This window comes from Octodon degus, unplaced genomic scaffold (assembly GCF_000260255.1).
Source record: "Octodon degus isolate 3935 unplaced genomic scaffold, OctDeg1.0 scaffold00009, whole genome shotgun sequence".
In the NCBI taxonomy this organism is placed as follows: domain Eukaryota; kingdom Metazoa; phylum Chordata; class Mammalia; order Rodentia; family Octodontidae; genus Octodon; species Octodon degus.
Genome location: NW_004524585.1, coordinates 13,674,795 through 13,686,577, shown reverse-complemented (window position 1 = coordinate 13,686,577; position 11,783 = coordinate 13,674,795). Strand labels below are relative to the sequence as shown.

The following is an 11,783-nucleotide window of genomic DNA, read 5'->3' as shown; positions in this document are numbered from 1 at the left end:
GTGGAACCAGGGTTTGAATTCAGACCTTTGCGCTTGCCAGGCAAATGCTTATTCTACTGAGCTATCTCCCTGGCCCCCATTTTCCCCCAATTCAAGGTTTAACTTTTAAAATGAAACACACTGAACTATCCTTTATTGGCTGTCATCCCGACAAAGATGAGTAAAATGCACAATGCTCCATGATGGAGACGAGAGGACCTCGGGCCCTGTTACTAAGGCAGAGTGATCTGAAGAACGTCTGAAAAATCCTCGGGGCAGCCCATGACCAAGCAAGATGGCCTTAACAGCCTGCATCCCTGTGCCTGCTGGCTGTCCTCTGAGAACACCCTGGAGCAGCTGCCAGCTGGGGGGGCGCTGTTGGGGGTGCTCATGCTCCCCTGCACTGGAGAGGGGCTGCGGGGCATGTGGGCAGCTATGGGACAGACAATGAGGGGAGCAGGCGCAGGATCCCAGCATGCAGGTGGGCATGTTCCTGACTCTCAGCTGTGTTTGCCCATCACTGGGAGAGGTCAACATCTGAGGGCTGGGCACAGGGGCATTTGTGGAGGGCAGAGAGTGGTTCAAGAGGGCCAAGGTCTTAAGCACCTGAGCAGGGTATTTCTGTGGCTCTCGGGGCTGGCAGCAGTGTGGTGGCACACTTCTGCCCTGTGTGGCTGGCTCCAGTGGATCTCAGGTGCAGGCCCAGGGAAGGGGAGGCAGATGGTTGTGTTCAGCCGGGGACCCCACCTGAAAGTAACCTAGGAAGTGCAGCATTTGAAGAAGCTGCAAGTACAAGTGGTGAGGGTGGCACTGGCTCCCCCGGGGCCTGCTCTCAGGACAGAGGCCACAGTATGCAAAAGGACAGACCCAATGCCCACTCCTCCTCGTGAGAGCACAGATGCCTGCAGAGGGTGCCAGTGCCAGGGCAATGGGATCTCTCCATTCTGAGCCCCTTCCCAGCCTCCTTGCCTTGCAGAGATCGGCGTCGGCATCACTGGCTTCGGCGTCTTCTTCATCCTCTTTGGGATTCTCCTGTACTTTGACTCCGTGCTCCTGGCATTTGGAAATGTGAGTCCCCCAGTCCCATGCACCTCTCTGGTCCCAAGCTCCTGAGGTCTCTACTGCCAGGCAAGCAAGCCAAAAGTTCACCCTGTCCTGCCCATCCGGGAGTCAATGAGGAGGGCAGTGGGGTAGACAGCAGAGCCTGCCACACTCAGCAAACCTGAAGACCTGCATAAGCAGGCCGAGCTCTGGGTGGGGCCCTGAGACTCCACGATGAATCAGACCCTGTCCCTGCCATCAGGAAGTGACCAGCACCTGCACCGTGACAGTGAAACAGGGGCTTAGGAGAGGGAGGGGACTTGGGAAGGAGGATGGGCACCAGGCGGGTGAAGCATGTGCAGGTGGCTAGAACAGCAAGACAAAGGGCATGGAGACGGGCAGACTACACATCTGGCTGGGAGACAGCTGGGGAGTTAGCAAGAGCTCCTGAGGGCCTGCTAGGGTGCACCCGTGTGCAATTCTGCAAGCTGTGGAGCACCTGGAGTTTCTGGGTGACTTTGGTTATGGCTCCCCAACCTCTTTAAGCCTCAGCCTTCAATTTTGTAAACAGAGAGGATCTCACAGTCCATCCCAACCCCCGGAGCCATGGTGACAAAGGGGAATCTAGGGAACTGGCCGGGAAACTAGGGACCTCCAAAGTTCTCCCTGCCCGGCCCACGCCACTGGGCAGCTGTGACCCTGACCAGCTGGAGGGACTCAAGGCTCTGGGATCGTGCCGCTCTGCGGATCGCTTCTCGCCTGTGGTCCTGGAGACCTCGGGCCCTGCCTGCCCCAGGCTCCAGCCTGAGCACCTGGCTCTGTGCGCCCTGTGCTCGCCCTCATGCTCCGCCGCTCCCTCCACACAGCTGCTGTTCCTGACCGGCCTCTCCTTCATCATCGGCCCAAGGAGGACATTCTCCTTCTTCTTCCAGCGGCACAAGCTCAAGGGCACCAGCTTCTTCCTGGGTGGCGTGGCCTTGGTACTCCTGCGCTGGCCCCTCCTGGGCATGCTCCTAGAGACCTACGGGTTCTTCAGTCTGTTCAAGTGAGTGCAGAGCCTCCGGACTCCAGGACAGAGGCTGAGGACAAAGGGCGCCACTGGAATTCAAGTTTCTGTGTGTGTGGTGCTGAAGATGGACCCTGTGGCTGCACCCGGGCTAGGCAATCGCCCTTCTGTGTGAGAGTGTGAGTGAGTGAGTGAGTGAGTGTGTGTCTGTCTGTCTGTCTGTCTGTCTATCTAACGGTCTGTCTGTCTTTGAGGCAGAGTCTCACAAAGTCACTAAGTTGGCTTTGAACTTGCAATCTTCCTGCATCAGCCTCCCAAGTAGCTGAGATTATAGGTGTGAGCCACAGCACCTGGCTCAGAATTTAAACTTCTAATCTCACCACTGGCCAGAATGCTCAGGGCTCCCTTCCCACCCAGCCACGTCACACAGATGCCCCCTGTCAGGCTTCTCCTGAGTCTTGCAAGACACCAAGGGCAGACAAAGGTAGCTCTCCACAAGTGGTCTGCCAAGGCACAAGGCAGTGCCAGTGTGCGCATGGCCTCACATACTATCCACGCGCAGAGGCCAGCAAATCTGGAGCTGCCTATCTAAGGAGGGAAAGAAGTGGGCCTGGGAGAGAGCTCAGTAGAATAAGTGCTTGGCCGGTAAGTCCAAGAGCCTGAGTTCAATCCCTGCTTCAGGAAAAAAAAAAAAAAAAAAAAAAAAACAACTAAGGAGGGGAAGAAGAAAAAGAATCACAGGGACCTGTAGACTGCTGTGTGCAAGGCCTAGGATGCAGTTACTATCATTCACCCCATTTTGCATGTGGAAACAGAGAATTGAAGGGATTTGCCAGGAAGTAGTAGGCCAAGCTTGGAGCTCAGGAAGGCTGGCCCAGGGACTTCCTTCTTAATCACTGTCCTCTGTGGCCTAAGTGGGGGTGCAGAACCGCACCTGCCCAGGGCCTAGGGGCCTGCTCTCCCGAAGCCAGACTTGGAGCCTGCTAAAGGATGGACCTCAGCCTCCACACCTTCCCTCCTCACCTTGGGACCAGCACTGAGGACTTTCTTCTCCCTTCTGCTCTAGGGGCTTCTTCCCTGTGGCCTTTGGCTTCCTGGGCAACGCCTCCAGCATCCCCTTCCTGAGTGCGGTGAGTGGCTCACAAGGAGGGTGATAGCCCCGGGGGTGGCATGGCACCCAGGTGGCTAGCACTGCTGGCCCAGGTCCAGGGGCCCCTCCCTTGTCTCCCCTCACTCCCCCTGCACCAGGTTTGCCAACCCTAGGTCCTCTTCCTCTTCCTGCCCCTTCCCCTGTGACAAGAGTGGAGGGAGTAGAGCCTGTAGGCAGGTGTGTCTAAATTGAGCATGTAGGTGAGGGCAGAGAAGTGGGACTTCTCCAAGTGGGACTTGGAGACTCCAGGTGACCACCAACAAAGGGCCTCAGATTTCTGGGGAGCTGGCTAAGTATGGGCCCCGGGCACTGCGATGTGTGACAGCTGGAAAGGCAGTTGCTGAGATGCCCAGGGAGGCCCCCCAGCTAGCCGGGCACATCCCACAGCCCCTCCACAGCTGCCCACGGCATCAAGGCAGCGCTCAAGGCCAGCCTCATCATGGCCTCGTGTTGCATCTGCTCCCCACCCTTTGTCTGCAATAATGATTCTTGGCTCCCACAGCTGTTCCGGAGGCTGCAAGGTACCAGCTCAATGGTCTGAACTACAGAGATGAGCTCCTTGAACTTGGATCGCTGATTAAGTGGCAGGAAGGGAACTGGAGGCCACCTCCACAGGCCCCCACTCAGCGCTGGCTCTGTCCCTGTCATCACCAGGCCTCCTCAAGTCCTAAAGGAAGGATGGAGCTGGGTGACTGCGAACCTCTGAGTCAACTCAAAAGGCCACAGGGACAGTTGGGGCAGAGTTCACAGCCCCTCTGAGACCTACCTGGGGCTCGCAGCACATCATGCCCTGTACATATGGAAGGGAAAGTGAAGATTAAATCCCTGCGCTGTGACTAAACCTCTGCCTCAATGATAGTGTCCTGAGCTCAGGAAGTCCACGCCAGGCTTCTAGGGGTAGCCTAAACCCACACAGCCTAGTCCACACAGCAGACGATGCACCAGGGTCGACCTACTCTCCTCTCTATTGATTTTCTCCTGGCATTTAACAGTCCCAGCAAGTGACTCATGAGAATATTGGGAAGGTGATGGCCACCAATCTACGTACTGTCAAGATGTGTGGCTCACCGTGGAAGGCGTGCAGCTTGCCCTGGGGGGATGCTCTGCACAATGCACCCATATGGGGTGCAAAGACCAGCCCTGCCTGGGAGCAGCCCAATCTGAAGGAGGGCGGTCTCTCACAGAGCAACATGTAGTGAGTACCTGGCATTGCGCCAGTGTCCAGGGCACAAGGGGCAGGCCTATCCCTACCACACAGACAATTACAACACACTGTGAGGAGGGGCTGGACGTGCTGCCACCTGGAGGCCCCTTACCTGCATTCCCTAGCACCTCCCAAGCACTCCAGCACACCCCCTTTCAGAGTTACCATTTATTCTCCTCCCTCCACTCTCCTCTCTCCTCCTCTCCCTCTCCCTCTCCCTCTCCCTCTCTCTCTCTCTCTCTCTCTCTCTCCTGGGGATTAAACTCAGGGACACTCTAACACAGAGCTACATCCAGCACTTTCTATTTGTTTGCATTTTGGGATAGGTCTCTAAGTTGCCCAAACTGGCCTTGAAGCTACAACCCCTCTGCCTCTGCCTCCTGAGTAGCAGGGATTACAGGTGTAATCCGAATCCTTCCTTCCTCATAGTCAGCTCCGCTGCTTGCTTGGCTGGCTGGCCCAGCTGACCATGTCATGTTCACTGCCAATCCCTATGCGGAGCAGGTGCTCAGAAATGCAGGACAGAAGGAAGGACCAGAGCGCTTTGCCGCATCCCCTGCAAGAATGAAGACCATTCTTAGCAGTCAGACTGTCGACATTACAGAAAATGTCGACCTCACTCTGAAAGGACGCACAGTTATTGTGAAGGGCCCCAGAGGAATCCTCCAGAGACTTCAACCACATCACTGTGGAACTCATTCTCCTTGGGAAGAAAAAGAAGAGGCTCCGGGTTGACAAATGGTGGAGGAACAGAAAGGAGCTGGTGACTGTCCGCACCGATCTGTAGCCACGTACAGAACATGATCAAGGGGTTACACTGGGCTTCCGTTATAAGATGAGGTCTGTGTGTGCTCGCTTCCCCATCAATGTCGTCATTCAGGATGAAGAATGGCTCTCTTGTCGAAATTCGGAATTTCTTGGGTGAAAAATACATTCGCCGAGTTCGTGTGAGGGCAGGTGTTGCTTGCTCAGTATCTCAAGCCCAGAAAGATGAGCTAACCCTTGAAGGAAATGACATTGAGCTTGTTTCAAATTCAGCTGCTCTGATTCAGCAAGCCACAACAGTCGAAAACAAGGATATCAGGAAATTTTTGGATGGTATCTAGGTTTCTGAAAAGGGAACCATTCAGCAGCCAGATGAGTAAGATCCAAGAGTTAATCCAGCCACAGAAATAAGCTTCTGGATTGTAAAGCCAATCTGTGATATTTTAATGAAACAATAAAAGATCTTTATTAAATAGGGGAAAAAAAGGAAGGACAAGAGCGAAGAGAGAACCCCCTCCCACCCTCCCACTCCTCACTACCCCAGAAGTGCCCTGGGGTCAGGGCCGAGCTGACCTGGCTCTCGGAGCTGGTGGTGTGTGGGCAGCGGGGATCCCAGGTCAGCCATGCCCTTCCTCTCCCATGCCACCTGCACTTCAGACAGGGTGTGGCAGCAGCACTTCCAGAAAGGGAACAGACACTTCACACTGGCTCCAGCCTCGGTCTGTTCCTCATTGTTGGGGCCCAATGGGTCTCCAGGACCAGGTGGGGCAGGGCAGGCGAGGGTGTAGGGATGAGTGAAGGAGAGGGAGAGGAGGAGAGCGGAGGCGGCAGACAGAGTGCAGAGTCCTCTGGAGAGGGCCTGGGAGGAGGGAGAGGGCGGCAGAGGTGGGCTTGTGCCTGGAGACGTCACCTAGTGTGCATGATAAAAAGGGACAACAGCAGGACACTGAGAGAGTGAGCCCAGGAGCCCAGCTCTCTCCTTGTGGGTGCATGCCCACTCCTGGCACCTCCTGCCCTCCTCCAGGACCCCAGGAGCTCCTGCCTGGCCAAGGTAGGTGCACAGTGCATCGCTGACCTGGTGGGTATTGAGGGGAGAGGGCATCTGTTCCAAAGCAATGCATGCAGATAGGCAAAAGACAGGGACACCATCTCCCCATGCTGGCATGGCCAGCTGTCCTAGATGGCTGGGTGAACACACTGACTCACACTGTATGCAGGAAGCCAGGACCTGGGGGCACAAAGGCTCTGTTTCTGCTGGGGGTGGGCTAGGGCTAATGGAGTGATGGGCCCTTGCTGGAGTGTGGCTGGGTGTAAGGCTTCAAAAGCTTCGGGGGGCGGGGGGGAAGAAAGCCCTTCTGCGTTCAGGGGTTCCATGGGGCTCCTTTGGGTAGATCTCCCAAGTGCAAACCCAGCTTCCTACACGCTCTGCTAGTCCCCTACTAAGAACCAAAGCCACCCCAGGGAAGAAGCCACTCCCTTCCAGGAGCTTTTTGACCATGCCTGGACTTCCTCCATTCCTCACTAAATACCAAACGTCGTGGGCAACCACCGGCCACAGCAGGTCAACTGCTCATGGTCCCCAAAGCTGAAGGCTGTCTCCCAAACACTTGCACTCTCCTGCAGGTATTCTGTGCCACTGTGGATGAGACGGTGAGTAGTGTTGGGGAAGTGTGTACACACATGTGTGTGTGGCACGAGAGGAGTGTGTGTATCTGGTGTGATGAGTATACGTGGAGACGGGCATGTGGTATATGTACTACCTACATGTATGTGTGATGTGTGTGAATGTGTGTGCTGTGTGGTAGGTACGTGTGTATGTATGTATAAGTGCTATGTGTGGTGTGTGTCGTATGTACATATGTGTGTATATCTGTAGGGGGTGCTATGTGTATGTAGTATGGCATATATGTTGTATGTGTAGCACAAAGGTGTAGGGTGCACTGTGTGTATGTGGAGGACATATGGTACACATATGTATGTGTGATGCATAGATATGTGTGGGTATAGTATGGTACACATGCTGTACATGTATGTGTGTGGCATGTATATGTGTCTACATGTGTGTGGTATGGGGCTGCAATCTCAGCATCCATGGAAGCAGTGACTTCAGAGGGCTGCAAGGGGCCCCCAGATGTGCCCTCCCACCTTGCTTCTGTACAGAGTGCCAGAGCCCATGCACAGTCCCATCAACACTCCTTAGCGTGGCAGCGCTGTGCAGCTTTCTCCCTCCAGCAAAGTTCTGCCCTCTTGTCCTGCACCCCAGCCCTTGCCTACTACTGACCAGGACAGAGGCCCTACTGGGATCCTTCTACATCATCTTCTGGGGCTGACTCAGGCTTCAGAGCCATGCCCTGCTGACATCCCCAGCAGGGTTGGATGTCCCCAGCTCCTGTGGCCACTCTGCACCTACCTGTGTGTGGAGTGTTATTTCTAGCAGAGGTGCTATTTGGAACTCATCGGCTTGAGAGTCAGTTTCCTACACTGGACCTGTGATCTCAGGAGGGAGCAGAGCCCTGTGCAGCACACCTGAGTCCCCACACCTGGCACCACCCCAGCCCCCGCTCTGCTCCAGGGAGGCCTTCCACACCAAGCTGGACCCAAGCTCTGCAGCACTTCCCATCACTCTCCTAGGAGATGAGCCTCACCTCTCCCCCATGCTCTGCCCAAGCATTTTGTGGGTACAAAGAACCTGTTCTAAGATGTCACAGGGTCAGAGTCCCTGAGGATGCATGATGGAGCGGGCAGCCGGTGGCCAGTCTGATCAGTTCTCTCGTTTTGTAGACTAACCACTGGGGCTGGGATGTGTCTCATGAGAATGAGGGTAGGGCTAAGGCCAGATCTGAAATGGAATCCCCTGTGCACTGTGCCAGGGTCCTGCAGTGGGGGAGGAGAGGCTGCAGAAGAGGGAAGAGTACTCTGGGGCTCGAGGCTTAAATCCAGCCAAGACAAAAGCACTACATCTTCTGTCTTCTGGACAATCCAAGGTGCCTGAGGACTGTTTCCAAGGGAAATCGAACTTGGGAGCTGATGAAATGGGGTGGAGGAGGAGCAAACACGGGGTGAGAAGGGGACGGAACAGGGGTGGACAAGGGGCAGGGCACAGCTCCCAGCTCAGCAGTGAGGATGATGAGGCCAATTCAATTCCTGCCTCTCTGAGCCCAAGGAGAATAGGCTGGAGACAATTGACCTGATGAATCAAGGGTAAGGTTTTTCTCCTCCCTGAATTATAGGCAATAAGGCAATTTAATGACAGTCTTCAAGGCTGTGAAAGGCTCAGAGACAAAGCGAGATGAGTGCCTCTTTCTTCCTTTCTCTAGAAAAGATAAAGAATTGGGTTTCTATTATAACAGGAGGGAACAGGGCAAGACCTGGGAAGTCACGAATCTGTGCAGACCCAGCAGGAAGATGAGAAATACACGGTCCCAGGCCCCAGAGAGAAGGCCTGAACCTCAGAGTCTTGAGGATCTGAACTCCTAGCCCTGTGTCCTCCCAGTACACTCCTCCAAACTGCTTCCCACCCCTCTTGTCCCCAGACTTTGCTCAAGCAAACCTGAGATTCAGAATCCCAACACTTCCAACCTGAGCAGCCTCATTCCTTCCACCAAATGGGATCCTCTTCCTTCCTGACCTTACCAGTCCCACCTCCTCCAGGAAGCCCTTCTGAGGATGCTGTGAATTCAGAGTTCATGATCCTGTGCCAGTTGCGTCACCCCCCTTTCCATTTCTAATGTTTTGGCCCATCCCTCTACTGGGAGCCTCCAAGGACAGGGGCCTTCTCTCCTCCAGGGCTCGGCCTCTTGCACCTGGCCCTGAGGCTGTGCCTGACCTCATCTCTGCCCTTTCTGTCTTGGCTTTGGATCATACCTAGGACCTGCCCTTCACCAGGATGGACTCACTGGCTTCATGGCAGCTACTGCTCTTCCTCTGTGTCACCTCCTTGGGAGAACCCCTGGCAAAGGTGGCACCTGTGGAGAATCCTAGACCCACAGGTACGCATCGTCAGGGAGAAGGGTGTGGAGGCAGGTGGGTTGTTGCAAATGGCCACTAGCCTGCTGGTGGGAGCTGACACAAGGGCATCTCGAGGAGAAGTCTGGTAAGCTCTGCTAGCTAGGGACCACTTACCATGGTCATAAACATCAGGGGGCTCCCAAAGCACAGGTGCCTATCATCCACCAAGCTTATTCATGATTCTCATACTGTTCCCTGCTCTACACCATCCACTTCTCTGTGTGGATGTTGAGGGGCCTGCCCAGTAGCTCAGCTCTTTAAGTGATTGCTTAAACAAAGCTGTCAGGCTCAGGATGCTGTGGTTCCATCCCCAGATCCTCAAACCTTGCCAGACCTGCCCTGAAGGTATCTAGAGCCAGCCCCATCCCCCCCCCAAAAAAAAATCTTTCTGTGTAGATGTTGGGAGGAATGTGATATACACATTTCTTTTATCAGTGACTCAGATCCTTTCTCAAAGATCTGAATAAAGAACCAAACTCATGACAGATTCTTAATATCTTCCAACCTCATGAGCTCACTGGAGACGCTGACACCCACTGAGGTAAAGAAGCTTCTCCAAAATCAGCCAAGTGCTGCAGAAGCCCAGCAGGTGCCAGAGCTGACACAAGCTACAGCTGTGCTGGTTCCCAAGTCATGCGTGTGGCTTGGTTTTCAGCTCTCTGAGGAATCTAGGACGTGTCACTTCACCTTCCTGGACCTCAGCTCCTGCCGTGGAACTTAGGGTATGCCCTGCACATTTGATCCCCTTGTCCATCACCACAGAATATCCCAAAGAAAAGCCCAGGTGTCTCCTGCCAAGAGTGTCATCTTACTATGACGATGCTCTCTGTGGTGAAAGGCTCCAGGCAAGGACACACACGGTAACCTGAGCAGTGGTCCCAGCGCTGGTTTGCTGTGTAACTGGGATCCGCCAGCCTATCATCCGGGCCCTGGACAAGGTGGGCGGGGCCACTGAGGCACGAAGTTATTAACGCTGGACATTGAAACCTCCAACACACACATTAACTCCAGCACACGCCCACTCATGTCCACTAATCTCTCCCACAGTTGGCTGTATTTATTGTCTACTCTGAGCTAGGTGCCCTATTTTACTGCCAACAAGTATAGCGAGTTTAATGAGCCTGCGTAGGAAGTGCCTTCCAAATTAACCACATTAACCCTCAGCACTAAGGGGAGACATTATACCTAAGCTGGAGAGGTAAGCCAGTTACCGGGACCTAGATAATTTCTGGTCCTCACTGAGTTCTGATGTAGCTTTTAGAGGGTTACAATTATTGTTATCAGGCAGGAAGACTGTATCACAGGTGTGTGGGGGCTCAACGTCCTTGGGGCCACTTTCTTGATTTCTGTTACTACATTGTTGTCCTTAGCTTTTATATATCTGACAAGCATTTACTGAGACCCTACTGTGTGCAAGGCACTCTTTCAAGCATTCTGGTAGACGAGAGACCAAGGAACAAAGGCCCTCGGGAGCTCCCAGTCCAATGGGGAGCCAGCCAGGGAGGGGACCCAGAAAAGGGATGGCGCTGAGTGTCCTCCAAATACTTTAGTCTTCTAGATTTACAAACTCCATATTTTTTGCTTCTTAAAACAAGTGAATATAAAAGCTATTCAGATTAAATCCAGCAAACATGCAAAATCAAAACCGCATTGCAGGTGGGGGGAGCAGATGACCTATCACTACCCGAGCTAGGACTGCCGTCCTAGGAACTTTCCAGAGGTCTAGGGCCCGAGGCTGATCTCTGGGTGGAAGTTTCAGGGGGTGCCCCAAAGCCTCTTTCCCGGTCAGGCTCACCTCCCTGTGCTCTCTGTCCTAGGCCAGCGGCTGGGAGCCCTGGCCCTCCTGGCACCCTGGGCACAGGGCCTGATGTGTGTGGAGAGGAAGCCCGCGCCGGCCAGGCCGCGCCCTCGGAGGACCTCGCTGTGCCCACCCGGCGAGAGCGAGCGCTTCACGGAACCCACGGGGTCCAGCCTGTGCGCCCCACGCAATCGCCTGATCCCCGCACCGCGGGGCTCCGTGCTGGTGCAGAGGGAGAAGGACCTGTCCTCCTACAACTGGAACTCCTTCGGCCTGCGCTACGGCAAGCGGCGGGTAGCTGGCGGCGCTGGGCAGCAGCTGGAGTGCGGGCGCGTGGGGCTGAGCGTGCAGGCGCAGAGGCGGCCTTGAACTTCAGACCTGGGCCGGCGCCAGCTAGCGGGACTGAGGGGCAACCCAGGTGCCCGAGCTTGTGCTCCAGGCAATAAAAGAAATGCTGCCGACTCAGCAAGTGCGATTTTCAGAGTCCTTGCAAGCAGTGCGTATGGGCTTGCTTTTTCTTAGATCTTTCGGTGGTATTAAGATGTCTCTGGGGCCGTCAAGGTCAGTACTTCTCAAGTTACATGTGGAAAACCAAGGTTGATTGTTACCCAGGCTGTTGTAGCTCAGTACTTAAAGGAAAAAAATTTTTTCTACTCGGTGGGTATCATCCTGAGTGCAGATCAAGAAAGCCAGGTATGGGCTGGTGAGATGGCTCAGTGGTCTAAAGCACCTACTTAGAACAAGCTAAGCTAAGCTAAGCAAAGCATAGGGACCACGGTTCAATCCCCCAGCACCACATGCCAGCCAGCCCCCTGGTGGGCTGAGCTGGCCA

The 11,783-nt window shown here is 54.6% G+C and overlaps 2 protein-coding genes across 2 annotated transcripts in view; both read left to right on the top strand.

Moving 5' to 3' along the window:
* Nucleotides 1–4,017, top strand: part of Golt1a (golgi transport 1A) — an 11,633-nt gene extending 7,616 nt beyond the window's left edge. The window contains exons 2-5 of the mRNA XM_004625394.3: nucleotides 956–1,047; nucleotides 1,887–2,065; nucleotides 3,093–3,156; nucleotides 3,679–4,017. Coding sequence (XP_004625451.1) covers nucleotides 956–1,047; nucleotides 1,887–2,065; nucleotides 3,093–3,156; nucleotides 3,679–3,717 — 374 coding nt within the window. The 3' untranslated portion in view covers nucleotides 3,718–4,017. The remainder of the gene's footprint in view (nucleotides 1–955; nucleotides 1,048–1,886; nucleotides 2,066–3,092; nucleotides 3,157–3,678) is intronic.
* Nucleotides 4,018–7,732: 3,715 nt separating this feature from the next.
* Kiss1 (KiSS-1 metastasis suppressor) lies at nucleotides 7,733–11,362 on the top strand. The gene is made up of 3 exons (XM_004625462.2): nucleotides 7,733–8,346; nucleotides 9,014–9,134; nucleotides 10,971–11,362. The coding sequence occupies exons 2-3, from the start codon at nucleotides 9,032–9,034 to the stop codon at nucleotides 11,318–11,320; spliced, it is 453 nt and encodes a 150-aa protein (XP_004625519.1). The 5' UTR covers nucleotides 7,733–8,346; nucleotides 9,014–9,031; the 3' UTR covers nucleotides 11,321–11,362.
* The last annotated feature ends 421 nt before the right edge of the window (nucleotides 11,363–11,783 follow it).

Excerpts from the sequence above, each read along its gene's own strand:
- Kiss1 (XM_004625462.2), top strand. The coding sequence starts at position 9,032 with ATGGACTCACTGGCTTCATGGCAGCTACTGCTCTTCCTCTGTGTCACC. Across the intron at positions 9,135-10,970 it reads GGAGAATCCTAGACCCACAG|GCCAGCGGCTGGGAGCCCTG; the intron begins GTACGCATCGTC and ends TCTCTGTCCTAG.